Source organism: Tachypleus tridentatus, chromosome 1, assembly GCF_004210375.1.
Source record: "Tachypleus tridentatus isolate NWPU-2018 chromosome 1, ASM421037v1, whole genome shotgun sequence".
Classification (NCBI taxonomy): Eukaryota; Metazoa; Arthropoda; class Merostomata; order Xiphosura; family Limulidae; genus Tachypleus; species Tachypleus tridentatus.
This window is the reverse complement of record NC_134825.1, coordinates 84,766,243-84,792,102: the sequence shown is the minus strand read 5'-3', so window position 1 is coordinate 84,792,102 and position 25,860 is coordinate 84,766,243. Positions and strand designations below refer to the sequence as shown.

At 32.9% G+C, this 25,860-nt stretch overlaps 1 protein-coding gene across 1 annotated transcript in view; it reads right to left on the bottom strand.

Moving 5' to 3' along the window:
* Positions 1-13,414, bottom strand: part of LOC143254219 (sodium-dependent transporter bedraggled-like) — a 43,942-nt gene extending 30,528 nt beyond the window's left edge. Inside the window, exons 1-5 of the mRNA XM_076509016.1 lie at positions 13,203-13,414; positions 9,034-9,508; positions 2,171-2,302; positions 1,308-1,460; positions 513-579 (exon numbers count right to left, since the gene is read on the bottom strand). Coding sequence (XP_076365131.1) covers positions 513-579; positions 1,308-1,460; positions 2,171-2,302; positions 9,034-9,487 — 806 coding nt within the window. The 5' untranslated portion in view covers positions 9,488-9,508; positions 13,203-13,414. The remainder of the gene's footprint in view (positions 1-512; positions 580-1,307; positions 1,461-2,170; positions 2,303-9,033; positions 9,509-13,202) is intronic.
* Positions 13,415-25,860: the final 12,446 nt, after the last annotated feature.

The window sequence follows — 25,860 nt, the reverse complement described above, 5'->3', positions numbered from 1 at the left end:
TGTTTGGCGCGACGCGGATGCGAACCCGCGACCCTCAGATTACGAGTCGCACGCCTTAACGCGCTTGGCCATGCCGAGCCAAAAATGGCGCCCGAACAGGGCTCCCAGAAATACTGTTTGTGTTGATTTTAGTCACAGGAAACAAAATCCTATCAGGGCTTGCAGAGTTTGTACTGACTATGGAAAAGGAAGTGAAACACGATACATATGCAAATTTGTGTGGTTCCATTCTAAACTGTAAAATGTTCTTCAACATATTATACTTTAAAAATTTGCATACACATACCCTATAACATAAAATAAATAATATAATGATATAGTTGAGTTAAAAACAAAATAAAACGCGTCCGACATGAGTAACCTCGTTATCCATCCACAATGTGTTAATAACGATTTAATTAAAATTCAGTTTTTGTCACAATTACATCTTGTTGTTTTAGACGTTATATTTTAAGGTATTGCTATGTTTCAGTAATTGCTTTGTTTTAGTAATTCGACAGAAATGAACTTACTGGAAATAAGAGGAGACTGACCATCCAACATAATCAGTCGAAGACTGGTTTTGACTTTCAATACAAACTGTAAGTGAAAGGTAAAAAACAGTCTAAAGGAACAGAACAAAGAAAATTCAGAACTGAAATTAACGTACACATCTCACCTACTAGATTACAAAGTAGAACAAAGAAGTTGGAACATGTGTATTCAGAGTTATGTTAATGTATTTTGAATCTTATGCATTGTTGCTTTTTATATAGTGGTTGTTTATTGCGTAATTAGAAGTGATAAAGGTAAAATTCATTAATTTAATTATAACCTTCTCCAGATACAGTTTTTAATCATTTCAAAACAAACACTATAATAATGACATGAATATTCTTACATATTTTATGGAAGTAACTTGTCTATTATTGCATAACATTAAAACATTCGTTACTTAGCGTATCTATACCCTAACACACTAAGGGCTTACATATAATTGAAAGGAGATTTAATTTGAAAAAAATGGCTTCAGAAAATGTAAACATGATTCAATTAAACTGCTGACTTTATGTACTTTTTTTAAAATGAAAATATCTTTTTTTCCACATATTTACATTCCACTGCAACTATGTTTTTATATTATATTTGAAAGGCCTGTAGTGGGCTGGGTTATTGCAGATAAACAAATTAAATTTTGAATTCTAGATTATTTAGGGTTCAAATTTAATATTATTATATATAACGACGCACAATTATTATTACGCTCATCTAAAATAATTACTGTTTTCACCAATGTTAGAAAAGAGTTTTAACTTCCACATACTTACAATATTTAGAGAAATTTCCTAGACATGTGTTCCAGCGGTATGTCTGATTGTTTGCAATAAACGAATCTTTAAAATATATTAACAGCCAGGATACAGGTATGGCAGAATAAACACCAAGAATAATGTAGACATAGAGAAGAGCGAAACCAATACCTAACGAAAAAATAACGATTAGAAAAGTTTTGCACTAAGTGTATATACATATGTATATATTTTAGTGAAATTAAATAATTACATCTAAATGAAGCCAAATAAGTAAACAAAATCACGAAAAAGGATTGCACTAAAAACAGCAAATCCTAACCTCTGATTAATTATATTATAACCATAAATGTTTAAGCCGTAAACAAAATACATTAAAATTAAACAAAATACGCTGCATATTTTGAAAAAAAGATCCTAGGATACAAACTACAACGTAGGATTATAAAATGTATCCTTGGTTTTCGATGTGGGGCTTTGTGAGCTTTAGCACACATATCTCGCTCTCCTAATTTCTCAATTTCTTTTATGAAACTAGCGAATTGGAGGTTAAGACTTGTAGACGGTGTATCCCTACCGCTATGTGGATCTATTCCGTAGTCACCTCCAAAACATAGGATACATTTTATAATCCCACGTTGTAACTTGTATCCTAGGATCTTTTTAAAAATATGTTTAATTTTAACGTGTTTTGTATATGGCTTAAAAATTATGATTATAATATATATGTATATCAAATTTAGTAGTTAAAATGTAATTTAACGAGCTTCTGTATTAAATGTTAAGTAATAAAAATATATCTTTCTTAGTAACACGATATTCCTCTGCACATGAGGGATCTGAAGAGAATTTTTACTTAACTCCAAGCTGCTCCTACTCACCTTTAAAAGCTGGAGAAATATACCACATTTCTAGGAATCCCGAACCAACATACTGTCCTAACGTCATTTGAAGGGACAAAAAAGGAATTCCAACAAGCAAGGAAATGATGAAGAATTCCAGAATAAAGCAAGCTGAAATGATGACAGTAAATTATTTCAAAGTTAACTTACACCAAGCCCTTATCTAATAATATGCAAGAGTTACGTGATATTTCTAAATCATTTGCAGAATAATGAGAATTTCTAAAGTTTTTTTAAAGATATCCAAAGTTTATTAAGTGGTTTTCACTACAGTGTTTCTAGAACAGCCGAAGTCCACTATATTGTTATTCATAGCAAAGTTCAATGAGATGTTTCAAAAGGAGTAAAGTTCACTGATGTGTTTTCAGAAAGAGGTCAAAATCTGTCATGTTGTTCAAAGGGCATTATGCTCTTTTAAGAGCAGTTAATAGATTCAGATGAATGGAAAACTCAGTCCTCTGAAGAATACTAAACGGATAACTGTATCTAAATGCCCCGTATTCAAATCTTTATTACTCAGAGAAATAAAGCTCAATTCTTAAAAAATCAACATACAAAAGTATTACAAAAATACTACACACAAATTCAACTGGGGATTATCCAATCCCATTTCTTTCATGGATCATTTACTCATGTAGGTGTGGTAGCTTTAAAGTTAACCTACGCTGACAGAACAGAACGTCAGTTAACTACAAGTCTCCATGAACAGACGGACATTTCGTATAGAACCGGTCATACTTGTACCTCTGTTTTTCACATGTACACATACACAAACTGTCAAGCTACTGAACACAAATTATATTAAATGATTTTTAGTTTTATCCACAGGCCACACATATTTGGAGCTTTTGATTAAAGAGGGCTTACATTTTCAACTACTTTCTTATTACCTATATAAATACTTTTACTAAATTATTTACTTTGGAATGATATCCAAGTTCATTCATTAGTTTTTACAATTCCTACTTCCCTTTGTGTCTCAACGTTGTCCTTAATGTCTTTACGTGTTACCCAAGTTTCCATTTAGCATTTAGTTTATTATTTATAATTGTACATTAGTGTTTACTGTACGAATTTGCTAAAGACGGTATTTGTATGTTCCGAAACATTAATTAAATATGTTGTTACTCATAACTTCTACGGTTGTATCGTTTATTAGAATAATAATTGCAATTTAAGTTTTTCTTTTACATAATAATTTTTTCTTCGGAGATTCTACATATTTATTCCTTTAACCAAAGATAGTTTAAGAGTTTCTTACACTTGACTGGTATAGCAATTCCCAAAAGATATGACGAGACTGAAAATTGGTTCTACAAACATGATTATTGGACAAGACTCAAATGTTTAGTGGAGACATCTACTGATGAAATGGGACTTGAGATAGTTTTGTTAGAAAATGAGACCTCAAGAATTGGCATCACTCTTTTCATTTGGAAAACAAATTAATTTATGGTACGGAGGTAGATGTTTGTAACCTAATTGTAATACGTTAATACACAATTGAAGCATAACAACGTTTTAAAATCGGTGTTACGACTTTATTTACATCACCATAAAAGAGGTTATTCAGTATTCTGATCACTGCACTTTAGTTAGATTATTTCATTTAAAGTATAATTTTAGGTAAGGGGGAGCGAGCTCTTACAGTTGGAAGAAAGTGATACAGCATTACAGTTGTTCATACTTGGAATATTTACTTTATAACGACGACAGGTAAGTGATTTATGACATAAAGATGTTTTAAAGTATACTCACTAGTATTTGAAACACTTAGAGGAATATAGGACATATATCCGTAAGTAATACTTTTGTATCTTGCCCTGATATTGCTGAGAGTAAGAATGAGTAAGAATTAATACCCTGATCAACTCATCTATTTTTTCTGATGGAGAGCGACCTGTTTGGCAGTTTTAAAATCTTCATCCCATAACTGATATTTTTTTCCCTTTGATACAAAGAAAGAAACTTTAATTTGGCAATTAATATGTTGAAAGACTAAGGTGCTCTGTATTTAGTTTAAAATAAATATTTTCCGGCGTCCTTGTAATCCAAAAAAAACAACAATAGAAGTTCATTGGCTTTAATGCCTCTACCAGTCAGTCGTTGCGAACAAAGTTTGTAACAAACCAACTGGAATTAGTACAACTCTCTAAGTCTCTTTTTGGTAGACAAGTAACATTTTAGTCGAAAAATTTTATTAAACATTGAATGGGAAATTAATAAACACAAGCTGAATGCCCTTCAGAGAATGGGATAATTTTTTCAAAATTATATCTAAATAAATATTAATGAGCATGTATTTTTAAAATGATTTATAATCTGTTTGTTTAGTTCGTTTATTTTTGAATTTCTCGCAAAGCTACACTAGGGCTATCTGCGCTAGCCGTCCCTAATTTAGCAGTGTAAAACTAAAGGGAAGGCAGCTACTCACCACCGACAACCGTCAACTCTTGGCCTACTCTTTTACCAACGAAAAGTGGGATAGACCGTCACGTTATAACACCCCTATGGCTGGAAGGGCGAGTATGCTTGGTGTAACGGGGATTCGAACCCTAAGATTACTAGTCGATTGCCTTTGCCATCTGGCCATGCCGATTATAATCTAGTAACAATATACGTATGAAGAATGACAATCTTATTTGTAATATTTCATTTTTTTTATGTATATATCTAATTTTCCGTGGCATCAGTGCATTAGATCAGCATGGCCAGGTGGTTAAGGCGTTCGACTTGTAATATGAGCGTCGTGGGTTCGCATCCTCTTCACACCAAATATACTCGCCCTTCCAGCCATGGAGATGTTATAATGTTACGGTCAATCCCACCTTTCTTTGGTAAAAGAGTAGGCCAAGAGTTGACGGTTGTCGGTGGTGAGTAGCTGCCTTCCCTCTGGTCTTACACTTCTAAATTAGACGCGGCTAGTGCAGATAGCCCTTATGCAACTTTTCTCGAAATTCAAAAACAAAGAAACAAGCGTTAGACCCGCGTGTGACATATTCATGAAGTCATATCTGCACCCTTAGAATGGAGAAAAATAAAGTTCTTCGTAAGGGGAAACAGAGGTAAAATGGGAGCATAGTTTCCTCTATTGTAAATCTATATGCGTACAGGAAAAAATTTCGCAAAGTTGGGGGTTACACATCGCGTAATAAAAATTTTTACACATTCATATAAGTAAGAGTTTCCTTATAGTATGATGGTATTAGTGTCCTGTTAGATGAAAACCTGGAGAAACAGAAAAACCTTCAGTTTTGAATATTTTCAAGTTCACACTGGACGTGGTTTCAAAAGATGTGGATATAAACAAAAATCAGTGTTAGTTAACACGTCATGCCTGGTACTGGACATAAAACAAGATGTCAGGTTTAACGGGCACTATATGAAACACATGACACCAGAGAGAAAATAAATTCAATGAAAATTTTTACTTGACAATAAGCAATAATGAAATAGCGATTGCTCATGAAGGGAACATTCATTTGTAAATATTCAAAGATAAACAGAACCCACGCAGTTATTTATTATACTATGTAAAAATTTTTTTACTTTTTCTAGTTCCTGGGCAGAAAGTATCATTTCTTAATTGCTTATGCCTAAAGTAAATGGAAAAGAACTATTTTCCTCTCAAAACTTTGCTTCTGCGACCTGGGTAATGAAATTTTCAAATCTACCCATTTTCCAGAATATTCCAGGTAGATTCAGTGCTGAGTAGCTGATAGAGAATTTTCTCGAACTTACAAGAATTTTCAAGAAGTTTCTAGAATGTTGTAGAACTTACGAGAATTTTCAAGAACATTTTATAATTTTCTAGAACTTTCCATGGTAATATATATATATAGGGACTCACTACTTCAGTTTTGTTCTAGCTGCCTAAGTGAACACATAAATCTTTCTGATTTTATCAGAGATGGCATCAAGAAGCTGCAAGCATTCTCCAGAAGATTGCATTCTGCTATGTATATTGCCAACTTATCAAGACAAGAGCGAAAAAGTTCTCTATGACAGCATCTGCTAAAATGTGTGAAGCCTACAAAACATATTTCGGCATGCCTATCGGGGATCAAGACAAACCCTGGGAACCTCATTTTACCTCCAAGCACTGCAAAAAAAAAAAAAACTCTAGAAGGTAAGAGGGACAATTTTTTGCTTGCTTGAATAGTAAAATATTATATTTTACGAATTTTAGACCTTTTAAAATTTTAATATATTTTAATTTATTTTTCTAAATTTCGAATAGTATAGAAACAACACATACTATCCAGAAACAAAATTTGTGTTACATAGTGTTATTTATAAACTGCCACTCATGGTAAATAGTTATATTCTAAAGGAGGTAAGCTAAAAAAAGAAGCATCTTCACTGGGATATCTCACATAATATTATATATTTTGGGGTTTTATTATCGAATTGAAGATAATTAAAATATGGACTTAGTCATTATTAATGGTTACCACCAGTGCTTTCAGTATGTTTTAAATTTTAAATAGAAAGTTAAAACGTATTGAAAACACTGATGGTAACCACTAATAATGGCAAAGTCCATATTTGAATCATTTCAAATAAAAGTATAATTTCACAGTCAAATAATTCAAGTTTTTCTAAGCAATATGTTAGTAGCTTACACGACTAACTTGTTTATCTTTACATTTTAATTAGTATCGTATTCTTCATTTGCTCTTTGAAATGAAAAAGAGTCTTAAGAAGGACTATTCTTATGAGATGGGCTAAGATTCAAACATCTGATTGAAAGACAAAGGATTGTATATATCCAACCAGGCTGAAGATTATTATAATTAATAGTTTGATTATTTCAGTGTTTCTGGATAATTATTTATGTTACGGCAACTTCTATTTTTAGGTATTTAAGTATACTATCAATTAGGTCCGTACAGAAAGCTGAGTACAATCCATTTCCAATAATATTAGTAGCTTTCTATTTTACTACTTGACATTTTCTTTTGACATAAGCTATTGCAGATAGATAACAATCAGATGATTAGAAGGTACAGAGTTTAATATATTTCTGGCAATTGTTGGTTTTTTGTTTTTGTTTTTGCAGTGTATTGTTTTCCATATTCATATATTCGTTTACATTTGATGTTCTAGCTCATAGGAATTTGTCAGTTGATTTTTGTATAACGATTACGATCTTATCCTGTTTCGGTTTTAGATACTGTTCTTAGCTGGTAATGTTTATAGAGTTATACCTCGGATATTTATTTATGTATAGGAGATATCTGCAACCTTCTGTGAGGTACGTATTATGTGTTTGGTGAATTTCTCTTTTTGAACTGGTAGTTTGTCAAATCATTAGTACAAATACAAAAATTTAATTGATACAAATCTTTTTACAGGACCTGTGAAGAATTAAAAATACCATCAACTGCTAACGTACGAAATCCGTAGTTTTAATTGAGAATGCACGATATCAAGCAGTTTCAAGGTTCATAATAAACACTGTATGAGATTAATGATCAATATTTGTTTTGATGATTTGTATCTGTATGAGCGTTTGTAATATTACATAATATTTCTTCTCACTTGCCTGGAGCGTACGACGACTAGATTAAGTTCAGTTGCAATTGGTACACTGTTTGGTTTCACAAATTTTAAAACTGTATGTGCTTCTTAAAATACACCTACTTTACACAAAATGTTTGCCAAAATACATAATAGAAAAAAAAATGTATCTCAGAACGGCTGGTATGGGTTCTTAACATAAAGATGACCGAGGAAGGTCGAAACGTTGTTCTCTCCTTATCAATAAAAGTGTTAATACCCATATCAGCCGTTTTGAGATACCTTTTTATTTCAAGTGGGTTTCTCGTCATTAAGGATATAATAGGAATAGTAGCTTTTTAAGGATATGACAAGCAACAGAATTCTCTAGATTCAACGTATTTTTGTTTTGTTTTTTATCAGACGTTCGAATACATTTCTTAACAGGTGTCATCATTAACGTAATATGCTCTTGTACAACTGTAGAAAAAATCTTGCTTTTATGAAAATAGATCGTCTTAAAGAGAGTGTCCTTACCAACGTTTAAAGACAATGGAGACGTTGCATATAAATTAGAAGTTACTGTATTTTAGAGGACATACACACATATGAACATTTATATTTAAAATGCTTTAAAGATAAAATAAAGAAGCATCAGCTCAGTGTTATATGTTTCAATAAGGACATCACTTTCTCAGCACTAGAGTTTCTCCTCAGCCAACAACGTGTCATTTTTTAAATTTCTTTATTAGGACAATTTTCAGCTATATTTTCAACTTTATTGATATTGTTAGATTATTATAAAAATAAATTGAAATAAATGAAAATACAGTTCTAAACTTATTAATATTTGGCACGATTTCTTATGCACACACATATATATGTCATATTTTTGTGCTGTACTAGGTTCGGTGTTATGTTCTGTCTAGTGACTTAACATATAAAGTTATGTAGTTCATAATGAAATACATTGCTCTACTTACACTAGGACCACAGGTCCCCTTTCATCCCCATCATGTCTTCGCCAACTTAATATTACAAGTTAATTTTGAATTATAACAATTCAAGTAAACAACATTTTGGACAGAATTTTGACAGCTGAAAACAGTATTATCTTCAAAAGATGCCTTGCATAAGAGAAAAACAATTTGGTTCACTTTTAACCATTTTTCTTTATATTTATGGAAACAAAATGCACTTGGTAGACATTGAAGTGACAATTAGTATTTTAAGTCACAGTAGATAGAAAATTACAACAAATAAACAAAAATGTTCAACAACATCTAATCCATGAACAATAAATTAATGAATCGTAAGGAAGAAAGATAATATAATCTTACCTTTATATAGATAAACTAGTATAGAGAATCTGCTAATATTGTACATGCCAACAATACAACTAAAACAGGCGAAAACGCAAGAAGTGTCGTGTGGCCACGTGACACGGGTCGTCCTCATCATCTCTTCTTCATTGTCTCGTGGCCTCTGTTCGTTACTGACGTTAACCAAAATGAATTCATTCCTACTTTCTTGTGTGGAATCATTCACAGTGTTGTTTTCACTTTGAATAGCTTCACTTATTGACGAAACGTCGAATTCACTACCTAAATTATTTGAGGAGGTTGGCGTACGAAAAGCTGCAGCTATTGGAGAAAAAACGATTGCAGTTGAATTATCTTTGGCTTCTTCCGAAACGCGTTCAGGTATCTCGGGTACAGTTTCAGTTCCGTTAATGGTAGTGGTCGAAGATATCCCTGTCTCTGATGATAAGTGAAGTTCACTGGGTTCACCCATGGTTGTTAAAAAGCTCTATTTCTTAAGGAACAAATGCATTAAAGTAGTTGTGTTTCACTTAATTTCTGTAATACGGTAACTGATTTGTATTGATTTAACCACTTGTTATTTTTTAGTTTCAGATTTTATTAAACAAAATAAATTAGCACATCATTTCGTTTTAATACAAATACCTTCACAAACTAATATTAAATGTACGAACGCAGGGTATTATATAAATACATTATGCTTGATCTAAATGCGAAATAATATGATCCAATAGAAAAGATTAGGCTAAAAATATATGTTTACCCATTTCCTAAGTTCTATATATAATTGTTACTCTAGTTTAATACAGTATCGTGAAGTAAGCCGTGATTAAAGTTTGACACAAAAATGTGCGTTTTTCTCATAGCAATACTTCAGCAATGCTAAGTCCACCGAGGGCACAAAAATGTATTTAATATATCCATCTAAAAACTAATTTTCAAAGATGATTTTCTAGCTTTAACTTTAAGGATTTTTTAAACGATGGTTCCAAAACTTTGCTAGAGTATCTTTCAGTTTCAAAACAGACAAGATTTTATTTTAAGCACTGATTGGAACAGATTAAAGTTTAATTTTTTTTGACTTGCTACTTGCATCGTTCATATAAAGTACCCTGTGTCTCAATTCTTCTTGTTAAGGTAGTTTTATTGAAAAGGATAGTACAGTTGGTAACCGTAGTTTTCAAATATTTATTATTTGAGTTATATTTACTAATTTTGGCTAAGTTTCCTGTTGTAATTTATAACTTTAACATTAATTTTTCAACGCATTTTGTCTCAGGTGTCGAAGGTCAACATTCTGAGATTATTAATTTTTAAAGCCATAATGAGATCCTGAATATTCGATATGATATAACAATGATATTATATCTGAACGTTTGAAATATGCAAAGACTGATTTCATTACACTAATAACAAAATAAAGAAATATTCTAATTTAGTAGAAAATGATTGACTCTTAATATTGTATTATAAATTTCTTTCGATGACACTGTAATGTTTATTTAAGATTTTTAATTGCAAACATTGCCGTCATATAGTTATTTGTTATTTTGAATTTTGCGCAAAGCTACTCAAGGGCTATCTGCTCTAGCCGTTCCTAATTTAGCAGTGTAAGACTAAAGGGAAGGCAGCTAGTCATCTCCCCCCATCGCCAACTCTTGGGCCACTCTTTTACCAACGAATAGTTGGATTGACCGTCACATTATAACGCCCCCACGGCTGAAAGGGCGAGCATGTTTGGTGCGACCGGGTTTCGAATCCGCGACCTTCGGATTACGAGTTGAACGCCTTAACCCACCTGGCCATGCCGGGTCCCGTCATATTGTAAAATTAAATTAGTTTGTTGTTGTTTTCTGCTTCAGAATAAAACTACGTTCTGTGTTCATCGCTGAAGATTACTTATTACTCTCCCACCGAGAGACTGTTTCTGTGGATATTTAGCTCAAGGAGGGTATTAACATAAATAAATGCTAAAGTATGAACTTACTCCAGTGCGCCGATGAAACTAAAGGCATGTACTAAGTCAGTGGTTCCCAACCTTTTTTATGCCCCGCACCCCTAAAAAATTTTAATATGTTCTCGCACCCCTCACAGTAATTATTTATTTAAGAATAAAGGTGAAGGTGGCCAAAACCAATTTTTATAATTAGTTTTTAATGATATATAAACAAGAACGAAACATTTGGAAAAGAAAAGATATTACAAATATAAACAAAAAAAAACAACTGAAATGTTAACTCGCACCCCCTGGAACGTTATCTTGCACCCCCTGGAACGTTATTTTGCACCTCCAAGGTCACCAGAGTCAGTTGAATTCTTGTTTCACTCCACGTTAATGTTAGCGACAAACATTATTATATAACAGAATGCTTCTATGGTACCGTCTACGCAAACTTCCTTTTATTGATATGCTTTAACAATCACGAACTATGCATACCTCGCATTTGTAGGTTTTTCTACGGCTTCCTGCAATGTACTGTCTATAAATTAAATGGCTATTTCTGTTTTTCATGTGTTTCTCATATTGAACTTTGATATCTTCACTTATCACGCAAGTATTTTCCATCTGTGTTTCTCTTCGACAATTACGTACCGCATAAATGTAATACACACAGACTATACGCGTGCATATGTAATATATATAGTAGTTTTATTTGGTTTAATCTTTGAATTTCGCGAAAAGCTACACGACGACTACGTATCTCTGCTAGCTGTTCCTAATGTAGCAATGTACGACTAGATAGAAAGTAGCTAGTCATTATCACCGACTGCCAACTCTTAGTTTACATTTTTACCAACCAAGAGTGGGACTGACTGTAATATTATAACGCACCTACGGCTGAAAGGTGGGCATAATTGGTGATACGGGAATTCGAACCTGCTTTTCTCAGATTGCGAGTAGATAACTCTAACCGCTTAGATATCCCTGTAGCAGCTTCAATGCACACAAACCCGTACGAATACATACAGGAAAACATTCCGCCTGACACACAAATTATACACATGAAAGCCACGACACATACTCAAGCTTGAAGATGTTTCTAATACACCAATGCATGGATTATACACAGATGAAAGTCTCTCTGAATAAATTTCAACGGAGTTTTAAAAAGTGTCCGAAGTTATGTGTATCTTGTCACATGCATTCTCATCTTTGGACTTGCGGTGACTCTAACTCTCTTTACAACTCTAAACATTGGGGCTCGATTTCCCGTGGTAGACAGAGTGCAGTCTGCCTGTTGAGCAGCTTTGTGCTAAAAAAGCTATAAGAGTTACGGCTGAAATTAATTGAAGTATGTTTTAAAGTGTTATGTTGTGCGTGTAATCGTGATTGTATATATCTTCAAAATTTCTTTGTAAGCTGCTGTATAATCAGATACGCAGTTAAAAAGTATTGCACGTGCATCCTTGTTTAAAACATTCAAAAACTGTACATCATTTTTCTCTGTCCATGTCTAATTGTATACGCTGCATGCCTCTGAAAGAAGGTAGTAGCAAAAACTCTAACCAAATATATATATATAATGAAAGTGTAAATAATTCAAAACATAAAAATACGCACCCTTAACATGTTATTCACCATGTTATAAAAATACACGCTATTTACACCATGTTATAAAAATACACATCATTTACATCATACATCATGTTATAAAAATACACGCTATTTACACCATGTTATAAAAATACACATCATTTACATCATACACCATGTTATAAAAATGCAAACCATTAGCATGTTATTTACCATGCTACAAAAATATACACCTTTAACACATTATTCACCATGTTATAAAAATACACTTCATTAACATGTTATTTGCCATGCTATAAAAATACACTTCATTAACATGTTATTCACCATGTTATAAAAATACACACATTTAAAACGTTATTCACCATGCTATAAAAATACACACCTTTAACACGTTATTCACCATGTTATAAAAATACACACATTTAAAACTTTATTCACCATGTTATCATAGATCAGAGGTTATATTAAGCTAATCATTCACACAAGAATGTTTATTACTCTCGTTTTAAGAAGGGAGAATACAGAAGTATTTAGGCATTAGAACATCAGACACATTTTGGCAAACTTACGAAACGAATGAAGGAAACCTTCCAAGATACATTATTTGTCGATTCACTGTATATTTTTAATCACGTAATAGATGACTTACTGATCGATTGTTAACTGTGGAGTCCTTTCGTCACGTTGCTTATGTTGCCTACAGTAGTGTTCAGGTGAGATTTCAATCAGCTGTCAATACGCAACACAAAATTAATATTGGCTGTGAAGTGTTTGTTCCAGCAAGTTTGATGAAATTAAATTAGTGTTTGCCTGGACGGCTATACGGCTTACTGAGTACGACCTATAAACCTGTTTCAAAGTTCTATACAACGTTTGTTTTCTTTATCAAGTTTCACCTCACCTTAATGCTATTATAAATTGGCTCATTAGGGTCACTTCAGATGGCTGTAGAACAAGGTGAAATTAGTCAAAGAAAAGATAAAAATCGTCGAACACACGTGTCATGTTCGATATCTTCGAGTGTAAGACAGTGTTATTTTTATATTATACTGCCTTAAAATAGCGAGAGCTTAATTCATAATTTTATAAGAATTTGTTACGTCAAAGTTATCGACGATTCACCATATGTCTATCTAACCATGGAAAACCTTATCAAATAAGTTCTCTGTTTTGGTTCACCCAAGGGTTCTGTGTATGAAGAATGAGAAATAAATCCACTGATAAACTGTTACAGAAACTAACATCGTTTGTAACCCTTATTTATACAAAAAGCTAAATTTGGGTTAATGAAACTGTTTACCATTTTAAGTTTTCAAACAGGAATCTTCTATATGGGAATAAAATCTTTTATGTTTGAGTAAGTCTATTTCTTTCCAATCTTAGACTTTAAATTTCATTATAACACTAATATGCACACATCACTTTTCTAAACAACTTTGAAACAAATTTATAGAGATAGAAATAAAGAAATATTAATCACACATAATTTTCTTTAATTTCTATTGTTTGTTTATTTATATTTAAGCCCAAAACCTCACAATGAGCTAGTGTGCTCTGATTACCACGGGTCTCGAAGCCTGATTTTTAGTGTTGTAAATCAGCAGATGTACTGCTGTGCCACTGGGAGACAATTTTTCTCTCCTCAGAAATCTTTCTCAAGTACATAACAGTTTAAATAAGATATTAGAGAGTTTTCTGTTTTTTTTTCAGCATTAAACACAAGCGATGTGTTGAAATACTGTCGTTTTTGTTTGAAACTTCTGTTGTTATGTTGACGAGCACTGGGAGGAACTATATCTTGAAACAGGAATGAGCATGAGAATGAATTCTTGAATGCATGAGTTGAAAATGTATTCAAAGTGTTTCCAAACATGGTATGTATTTGTAAGCATAAAGCGCACCAAGAATAAAAATAGTGATGCCTATGTTTTACAGAATTCTAAGTCTTCTTTTTTTTTAATTGGACAGTATAAAACCATTTGCATAATTCATTGGTCTTGAATACTGTAAGATGTTTTTATCTCTGCGTTTTTAAGATTTTGGTATTAGAATTTATGTGAACTGACGTGGAAAAACAGCGAAATAGCATTTCACTCTAGAAAACCGAGCACAACATGATATAGCTTGTGAAACTGATGGATTAAATGTTACATTACAATAATCATTTTGATAATTTATGTCACATCGATTTCACATGTCTTTAGTGTATAAGTAGGTCAGTGCACTAAAATATGTTACCTAAGCATAAATATATGTAAAATCATATATGGCATACGTTGGCCTACAGTTAGAAGTAGTTTAAAGCAGTTTTTGAATAAGTGGAACACATTCATAGTTGAAAATAAAGAACATGCTGACATAATCGTAAATAAAAGCTAGATGGTAAAGTTTCTTTGTAAGTGAGTTGCATTCTTCTCAAAATGTTAATAATGTTAATCTAAAGGTCTAACGCTTCATCAAGTTCATTTTAACTGTTCATGTTGGCTTGAAGATGAGATCTGAATGTTCACTTTTGTGTTTTAAACCGACACTACAGATAGATTCGTAAACTAGATATATCTAAAAATTTCGTTTGTGTATCAACAAATGTTTTCACTGGAGAGTTTTCATAGTTTCTGAAGAACTATGTTTATTAAAAAGGTTTGTGTAGAATGAATATTATGTTAAAGATAATTTTGAATTTGCAATATCTTAAAAGAGACACGGCTTAATTAAGGTGCTTATTGTTCTAGTTATGATGCCGTGTTATTGTTTACAAATATGTCTTAAAAACACGATTTAATGATGGTGTTATTATTCTAGTTATGGTGTCATTGTTTGCAAATACACCATTAGACCAAAGTTGTTCCAACCTGGTGTTTGCCGAGCTTGAAATTGTACAGATCATAATTAAACATTTATCTTTGTGACGAAACAATTGTATTTTATGTTTAACGGTAATATGTATGAACAGACTAACGAAATGGTTATAAACTCCAGACTGACTTCTGGCCTTACTAATCTTTTTCTATAATTCCATGATAAAGTTTGGCTATAGTCTTGTCTTTATCGTGTTAAGTCTGTGTATTACAGAAGATATATTAATAACACATCTGTTTTGCTTACAAGTTGTTGAGTCAGTTAATGAATTTCTCCAGGTTTGAAATGTTAAAGTTTACTGTTAAAGATAAATAGAAAATAGATATACTCATATCTTATATAACGGGCTATAATTAGCACTGATACGTAGTAAACATATTTTAACTGGACTTTATTCACATATGAAAATTCATTTCATCTATCTTTAAAGAAAATTTCGTCATGATTTTGCAAAACATTCAAAATACCAAGAAATTGAAACCTTTTAAAACAGAAGTTGAAAACATTAAACAAATGTTTAAAGTAGATTATTTTCCGCTGTAATACCTGTGTAAAATAACCCAAACAAAGCTTAAAATCTAAATAATTTACTATTATCTTATATATATGCTGAACCTTGGTGTTTCTCCGAACGTTTGTCTGTCTTCCCTTTGAAAAGCTCTGCACGCAGGCAAAGTTCAGCATTCACTTCTTACTGAAATGACGGGAGAACAGACATGAATAATGTTGGTGTCAAATTTTATTTCAAAGCAGGATATTCAACACTATATTTGTTAGGACTTAATCACACTATTATTCACATTTCAAATGTTACGTAACTTAAATAATAAAAATGTCGATCTATGATATGTTGTTGTCGAGTAACTCTTGCTATAAATGAAATGTTAAACAATCACTTTTCGAGATGAACAGTATAAGCAGCTCAGAGTTACGGCTGTTTGCGAAACCGAGAATCCAAGACAATTTGTATTTTTAAGTTCATTAAATAATTTACATTGAGAACCAACTTACTTTTTCCATCACCAGGGGCGAGTAATATTGTTTGTGTTAGATTTTCAGAAAAAATATTACTTTAGATTAAACCATACTTAGGCATTATTTCCTAGACTATTAAAAATAAAAAAATTATATTAAAGAGTTATATTCACAAGCTTGATTATAATATGTCTTTAAAACATACTCTTGGTTAAAATGTTTATTCAATCTTAATGAAAAATATCATCTGAATGCCCTGCTAGTGGTACATGAGTTCACCTGTTCGAGGTGTAATCAGAAACATATTGGATAAGTCATTAGAAAATACTACAACTGAGTGAAAGAACACGTTAATGATAAATGTTTCAAAACCAATAATAACATCAGTCACTTTCTGAATGAATGTGATGTTGCTTATATCTCGAGTTTTTTGCACAACATCCTCCCTTCCCGGGGTAGAAATCCACCAGGAAAAAAAATATATCAATTGATGAGAAATTATTTTTTAAGACAACTTTGCTCTCACTTAAAACAAAGTTTTTTTGATTCTTAGATCATTTTTATTGCAAGAGCCACACAATAAACTGAAGCCTCCTTTCAGCACTCGACCTTGACAACAATTTTCTAGATAAATGTAAGTAAATACTACGGTTGTTGTTGGTTGAAGTTGATAATACTACTTTTTGAATGTTTTGTATTGTAGAATTGTAGAAACAATGAAATTTCAACCACACTGGAAGCAAACAAAACGATAAACAGCATGAAAGCGTTAGAGTCTGACAATCATATCATTGAATTTATATAAAAGTGATAGTATTATTTGTTGCCTGTTGTATGTCCATGTAACTACTTCACAGGTTTTGGATGGATCTTTATCATGTAAGGTAGAATACAAATTTTCACTTCTGCGGATTTTATAAGCGTTTTTTTACTGCTACTTCATTTATTGTGGATGGATATCCATCAAATTTAGTTTTGATGATTCATCGGGTCCATGAAGAGATACATACAAAATTTCAGTTTTGCATTTTTTGTCGACATGTACTTGTTTTACATTTTTTTGCCATTACCTGAGTTTCTTTTGATGGATCTTCACCAAAGTTGGTAGGCCTGGCATGGCCAAGCGCGTAAGGCGTGCGACTCGTAATCCGAGGTTCGCGGGTTCGCGCCCGCGTCGCGCTAAACATGCTCGCCCTCCCAGCCGTGGGGGTGTATAATGTGACGGTCAATCCCACTATTCGTTGGTAAAAGAGTAGCCCAAGAGTTGGCGGTGGGTGGTGATGACTAGCTGCCTTCCCTCTAGTCTTACACTGCTAAATTAGGGACGGCTAGCACAGATAGCCCTCGAGTAGCTTTGTGCGAAATTCCAAAACAAACAAAACAAACAAACAAACCAAAGTTGGCATGAAGGTTTTTGAATCCATGGCTTAGTTTATATATATAAAACAGTTAAAAATGAACAATTCTTTACACACTGATTTTGTTAATCCTTATATTAATTCTTTATGTTCAAACACAATATCGGAAGTTAAGTGAATAGCCTCAGGTTTGCTTGTTTTTTGAATTTTGCCTAAAGCTACACAAGGCCTAAGTGCTAAAACCGTCCCTAATTTAGCACTGTAAGACCAGAGAAAAATCAGCTAGTCATCATCACCTACCCCCAACTGTGGTGTTTCTCTTTTACCAATGAATAGTGGGATTTACCGTTACATTTATAACGCTCCTACGGCTGAAGGCGCAAGCATGTTTGATGTGATGTGGATTTGAACCCGCGACCTCAGGTTACGAGTCGAGCAACCTAACCACCAAGCTATGTCGGGCCAACTCACTCAGAGAAGCATTAATATACAGTGTTAAAACTAGTTGACAAATCTGGTCACCGAACTTCACAACTCTTTACATATCTTAAAGTCATTCTTTCTGTATACTCATTTTTCGGGAAGCTCTTAAGAAAACTATTATAAAATACAGCAGGTTCATAATTATTAAGTACCGATATCAGATACTATTGATTTGACTGGACATTCATAATACTTCTGTAAGACCTAGTTTGTTTTATGTTATTATTATTTATTTTTTAGTGGAATCAGAGTTTAGAGTTTCAAATTTAGTTCATCACATAACATGGTTAGCGTCTATTCATTACCAGTATTAAATTATTACATTTTTACTATTTTAATATTACAAGATCATTTTTTCCTCTTTAATTGCATAATTTTTTTTAAATGACCGATTTTCTTTTATACGATAAAATCAGAATACAGCTAAACTAAAAATTTTAAAAACTATGTTAACAAAACGTATTTTACTTTATTTTTCGTAGAATTGTTTTTCAATTTTCTCAATACCTTTTCAAAAATAATTGTAATAATTATTTTATCAGGTGCTAAAATCAAACTTTAATCGTTTAGAGAGTGTTCGTTTTTCTGTCTTAGTAATTTCACATTTAGAATATCTGCAAATCCCACTGTTCGAATCTGTACAAAGAACCTGTATAAAACTGTGAATAAAATAATAATTTATAAATAAACAACAAAGAGGTTTCAATAAGAGAATTAAACAATAATAATTTTATTATACGTTGTATATAGAAACTTCCAGTAATCATAACTGCATAATATTTGATTACTTCACGTGAAAAAAGAACTGAATGGTTTTAAAATATCAGATGCAAACTACAATATTATAACGGCATGCTGTATGCTCATTAGGTAATATATGTTTTGTTCAGTTTTCACCAGACGTGATCTTTACAGACAAACGGATTGAATAAAACACTAATTCTGACCGTTTTTAATGTGTTAATACTGAAATTTCGTTGGCCTTCAACTCTCTATATATTGTAAATGAAAATAATTAATTAATTCTACTTAATAAATAATTAGTTCCTTTGCAACGTATTGCAAAGTTAGCCCAATTCTACCTTTCATAAGCGTTTGGGAGATTTCTTCGTGGGACTGAGCTTTGTTTGCCCGAAATATTTGTTTATAAAAGATGATGTAAAGAGTAATTTTTTGCTTTGTTAAACGAAATCTTTGTTTTACATTTACTAAACATTACGTACATAAAAGAAAACAAACTGTATAAAGAGAAGTCATAATCATGTAAAAGTACTAACACGTAAAACAGTTTCTTGTACAACTAGAGATTACTCTTATTTATTTAAATAAGTTTGTGCTACCTGAACAAGATTTATCAATCGTTTTGTTCGTATCATTTGATAGAGTTTTATTTGCTCGACTTCACTCAGTGTTTGTAAGTGCAAGCACAAATAACCTTTCTTGAGCCATGGTTGAACGTTAGCACGCTTTCACTAGACGTAAGCCACTGGATGTGCTTACCGAGGAACATGTAGTTGCTGGTATCGCTGCCACAGTTTATACAACCGTGTAAAACACAGGTAGCATTATTATGAAAATATTTTGAAAAGCCCCAGTAGGAGACTTTAGAGAAAAACTGGAATGTTTCTTACTCGTGAAGTTTTGTGTTTTTATTCTCACTCTTCAATATGTCCACATCAAGTTCATAAAAATTAGCAATAGTTGCACAGCTGCAACTTCCAGCTTGGTATATAACATCCAAGTGCACACATTGGTCATTCTCGTCAAACCGAGATCTCATTTCTGACATGACAGTTTCAAAATTGTAAAAGTAAATATTCAGCGGTAAAAGGTTCAATGTTATTCAATTCACCAAACAGAGCTTGAAGAGGTTTTGAAAGTTTATTTTGTGATAGTAGCTTGATTATCAACGACATTTGCAAATAATTTTCATGAAAGGGCTAATCTCAAGGGAGCTTTACCCCCTTTAACCTCCCATCCTGTAAGCTTATGCTTACATTGGTTTAAAATACGTTTAGTACAAAATCTTACCGCTTTTATTTTTGGAGTAGTTTATTGCAATAAAAAAAAACTGTTTTTCTACTCATTAGTTAAGTTCATACAATAATGATTATTGTCTATTTCTTGGGAGAACTCTCAACAACGAATATTAAATTACAAATACGAAAATAAGAAAGGCTTTAAACGAATTATCATTTAAAATAGCAACAAACGTAATTAAATATTATAGAAAAAGAACTTAGTATTTGTTAGTGTAGAAAATCTTAAGACAATTAGAGGTCGTTGTCATGGTTATTAACCTATATGATTACCTAAGTCCAATTATTAGATAGTTGTTAGCACAATTGTATTACTAGAAAGTAATAACTAACTACTTTGCCCTCAGTGGTCAGCGGTGTGTTTGAGGACTTATAACACCACTAATCTGGGTTTTGACACTTGTAGTGGACACAGCACAAATACTCCGATAAATAAATAATTCTACTTTTTTTAGAATACGTATCCAAAGAAATGTTTTTCTTACTGTAATGTTCTCACCTCAATACTTCTCTTTTAGATCTTAGTCAACAACTCGCGGTACTTGGTGAAGTCCAGAGACCAATAGGAAACATCATACCTGCGAAGGACTTGTAACAGTCTATAAAGCTAAACGAATATATATATTTCACGGTTTTACTCATGCATGGAATTTATTTCATTGCTAACACATTTAAAGTGGTCTCTCAAAGTAAAATATGATTAGATATAAAATATTAACTCAGTATATTTTGTTTGCAGTTAATGTATATTAATTAAGTTGCGTAATTCATACAAACAAAAATAGCTTTTGTTTGTTTATTTGTTTTTTTAATTTAGCACAAAGCTACGCGAGGGCTATCTGTGCTAGTCGTCCCTAATTTAGCAGTGTAAGACTAGAGGGAAGGCAGCTAGTCATCACCACCCACCGCCAACTCTTGGGCTACTCTTTTACCAACGAATAGAGGGATTGACCATCACATTATAACGCCCCCACGGCTGAAGGGGCGAGCATGTTTGGCGCGATTGGGATGCGAGCCCGCGACCCTCAGATTACGAGTCGCACGCCTTAACGCGCTTGGCCATGCCGGGCCGACGAAAATAGCTTTGGTTTTTCTTCCACGCTTGAAAAATATGACGTAATGCAAAATAAACCAAAAAGGAAGTATTATGCGCACACTAGAAGCATAAAACTTTTGTTTCGACATCGGTTTGATGGTAACTGAATGTTTAAAATTCATTAGGTGAAAAGGCTTGTGTAATAGTAGTGACATATTTACTGTTTGGTTCCGTTTGGTCTGAATTTTGCGCAGAGCTACACGAGGGCTATCTGCGCTAGCCGTCCCTAATTCAGCAGTGTAGGACTAGAAGGAAGGCAGCTAGTCATCACTACCCATCGCCAACTCTTGGGCTACTCTTTTACCAAAGGATAGAGGGATTGATCATCAAATTATAACGCGCCCACGACTGAAAGGGTGAGCATGTTTGGTGTGATGGGGATTCGAACCCGCGACCCTCGAATCACGAGTCAAATGCCTTAACCACCTGGCCATGCTGAGCCTCATCTTTGATTTGAAGTCATTGTTAGAAGGGAAGCTTGCAGATGAAATGTAAATCAATCGAACATTTAGAAGAACAGCAAACTCGTTCATACATAAAACACAATTTTCATATTAAAGTGCCCTCCACAGTGATACAGCGATATGGGTGCGGGCTTACAACCCTAACACCTGGGTTTCTATACATACGGTGGGAAGAAAAGCACAGATAGTCTATTGTGTATATTTGTACTTATCTTCCAACAAACAAACAGTCATAAATCATACCAACGTTACGATGAACATATTATTGATCCACAACAAAACATCAGCATGAACTTATTCGTGTGTTGACCCAGCCATCAGATCCGTGGTTTGGGCATCTACATGGACACAGATCACTGTTCTGTTTCCTGTAATACACTGTTTGCTTTCAGATATGAAGCCAAGAATCTATGTGGAATTCCGACTGAGATTATCAGATGTTGAGATACTGAAGCTATGTGAATAATTGTAAAACCTCTTACGGAGACTGACCAAAGTAATTACATATATAACGTGGTTTGGAGTGCTTGGGAAGAACAGATTAACGTTGTTGTTGACAAATGTCTTTTTCGCACTGATAATTCTGCTAACTTTGACCATCGTTGGTGCTAGTAGAAAAAGTGTGTTTGTTTGTTTCTTGAATTCTGCATAAAGCGACACAAGGACTTTCTACGCTGGCCATCTCTCATTTAGCAGTGTAAGACTAGAGGGAAGACAGCTGGTCATCACCACCCAACGCGAACTCTTGGGTTACTCATTTACCAACAAATAGTAGAACTGGCCAAACATTTAACAACGCCATGGCTGAAAGAACGAGCATGTTTGATGTTACGGGGATTCGAATCCGCAACATTTAGAGCGCTCTAATCACCTGGCCATGCCGTGGTAGGCAAAGCACAGATAGCCCTTTATGTAGCCTTGTGCTTAATAACAAAACAAAAACAAAATAATTAAAACATATCTGAGACAAGTCATGAAGGAAACAAAACCTCAAATTGTAGTGTTGTAATCTATCAGGGTTATCGTTGAGAAACTAAGGGCATTGAAAAACCGAATACATTTCTTTATTACTAAGGTGTATTATAGTCGTTAGGTGTAGTTTCTATGGTTAACAAAGATACAGAAAAAAGAAAGAAATTTCAAATCGAGGAAGAGCAAAACCAGATGGCGTTCTTTATATGTTTTCAAATGATATGTTCAAAATATAGTTTTATATTTTTCTACAACAGTTTGTTTTGGAATTTCGTGTAATCTCAAAAAAGGAGTAGTGGATCAAAGAGATGCAATTTCTTTGACTGTTCTTGCTAGAGATGCGAAACTTTCAGGTATTATTTAAGTCATTTTCACTGACCTTGTGTCTAGGAATGCCCATAATGTAAATGATATATTATTTCCAAAATATTTTTTTTCTTTGAACCATGAAAATAGAATCGAGATTGGAGCGAGCTTTGTAACTTTTTTTGCCATTCTATGATTGATTCAAATACATTTTTGACATTTTATAATGTTATACTTAACATCAACTGAATGGTAGTATAAAAGGAAACAAGTTTCACATGCGAAAACAAATATCATAATTTATTGCCTTGACGTCAGTAATTATAGTTACACATATAAATGGGTATGGATACATACATATGCAATAATATATATTTAAGTACGTTGCTTTACTTGAATGCTATAAAACGTTTAACTTATCACGAGGACAAACAATTCTGAGTTTGTTGAACAACTACGATGCTGGGTGTTGTTTTCTTTCACACTTGAGTTAGCACTGCTAGCTCTTGTTAGCACACATAGATGCCTCTCTAGATATCTATAAAAGAATAAAATGTTGGTTTCACTGAGGCCTTGTTTAGTTAGATAAAAAATACCAAGGAGGAATATAAATGGATAAATTATGTATTAATACATATTTGTATTAGCTGGAAAACGAAGTCCATACTACATTTACTTTCTCGTATGAATACAGCATCCATAGCTTTTATTACTAGTGTTTTAAACATATGTTAAATCATATCTGTTTCATTTTTATATCTTTTCAGTACTATATATGAATCATACTTAGTTATGAAGAACGAATATTTTTCTAAACTATAACATACATAAATATGTAAACCACATAGTTTAAAACTGAAGGTGGGAACAAATTAAGAGGAAACGTTTAAGACGTATTAAGTAACTCAAATGATTTATCTTAATCAAAACCGAATCTACAGAACGACATAAAGAAAACTCTCACAGCTATTGTCAACTCTGATTATGCTATAAAAGTTTATGTGCAAGATATCAGTACTTACTGTGAGAAGAAAAATTTGAAAAACATTATTTGAATTCCAGGTTTATAGTGCTTGGTAAAAATTAATTTGAAATTTTAACAACCAGATCTGATTTAAAGAAAATAACACGCCTTTCCTTTACCAATTTTTTTGTCCTTGTAACCCCAGCAACGTCTTTTTAATTAGAGCATGCTTTAGAGCAATGACTGAGAAGTGGGGACAGTAAGGTTATCCTAACCAGGGTTTTGGCCATCCTCTTGCAAAAACTCATACCTTTTGCTCGTTCTTAAGTTATTTTCAAAAAGGTTTTGAAATATATTATTGTTCCCTGAAATTACCAAAACTAAAAAACACCTAACATTGGTATATACAAAGATGTATTAAATGAGGGAGAAACGATATTTTTCATTATTAGAAAAAGTACAATAAATTTACAGTTTTTTCCGTACGAAAATACTGAGTACTGATATAAAAGTTTTTTGTTTTACTTTCTCTATCAAACAGAGAGGGCGATGTAGTGGAAGTAGCTGTAATTAAAGGTGTTGAGAAACACGCATCCTTTTTGACACCCTATACTTATAAGATTCAATGAAGGTAACATTAAGAAACGTAAAGAAGTAGAATTTGTGTTATAAAGTGAAAATATTAAACAATGGTATCATCATCGTATCAAAGGTACATTTATAACAAAACTAAATTTCCATGGTAATAAGTAAAACAATAACTATTAAAACTTTTATGCTTTTGATAATTTTTAAAAATCTCAAACAGGTGGCAGTTAACACTCCTACGAAAAGTGGGGCCTAATAGGCCCCAGAGCAACTTAAAAGGTTATTAATATTAGGCTAATAATTTTGTATTTAAATGAAATTGCCATTTAAATCCATTAATGAATGGATTAACGAGATTCCCACTGTCCCTATCTACTATCTAGCGAAACCACAGCCAGGGGAACGGGCTTGGAGAAATCAGGACTAGAAACGTCTTTTTGTAGGAGTGTTAAGTGAAGTTAAAATTGGTTAAAAGTACAGTTCATAATTTTTGAGAAAATTCCACAGTGGTATGTCTACAGGTTTACAAAGCTATAAACCGTTTTTTGATACCCATTGTGAAGGTTTGTGCTCAATTCCAAACAAACCTTGAGAGAAACATATATATTTAAAAACGGCTGGTATGAGTAGAGAAAGCACTAATAGAGGAGCGAACAACGTTTCGACCTTCTTTGGTCATCGTTAGGTTCACAAAGAAAGAAAGGGTTACTGACCGGTACTACATTCCTACACTCAATTACACAACCGCCTTCAAACATGTGGTCAGCTACCGGTCAGTAACCCTTTCTTTCTTTGTGAACCTAACGATGACCAAAGAAGGTCGAGACGTTGTTCGCTCCTCTGTTAGTGCCTTCTATATCATATCAGCCGTGTTTAAATATATAATTTTCTCTACAAGTGGGTTTTCTCGTCGTCACGGATTACTTGAGAGAAACTGCGATTACTATGATATTCCCCTCAATAACTGAGGTGTGTGAGCAACTTTGTTCATGGAATGGGTAAAACAATCTGAACAAATTAATTATTTCTTAACATTATTTTCGTTTATTGATAATATAATTTATGCATAATCTAATAAGCTCATATCTTGCTCAGATTTCAAAAGGGAAGATATTTTAATGGATCATAATTAATTTACTACAATCTTATCAGGAATTATACAGTTTCTAAATTCTGAAACTGCAAGTTTATCATATTAAATGG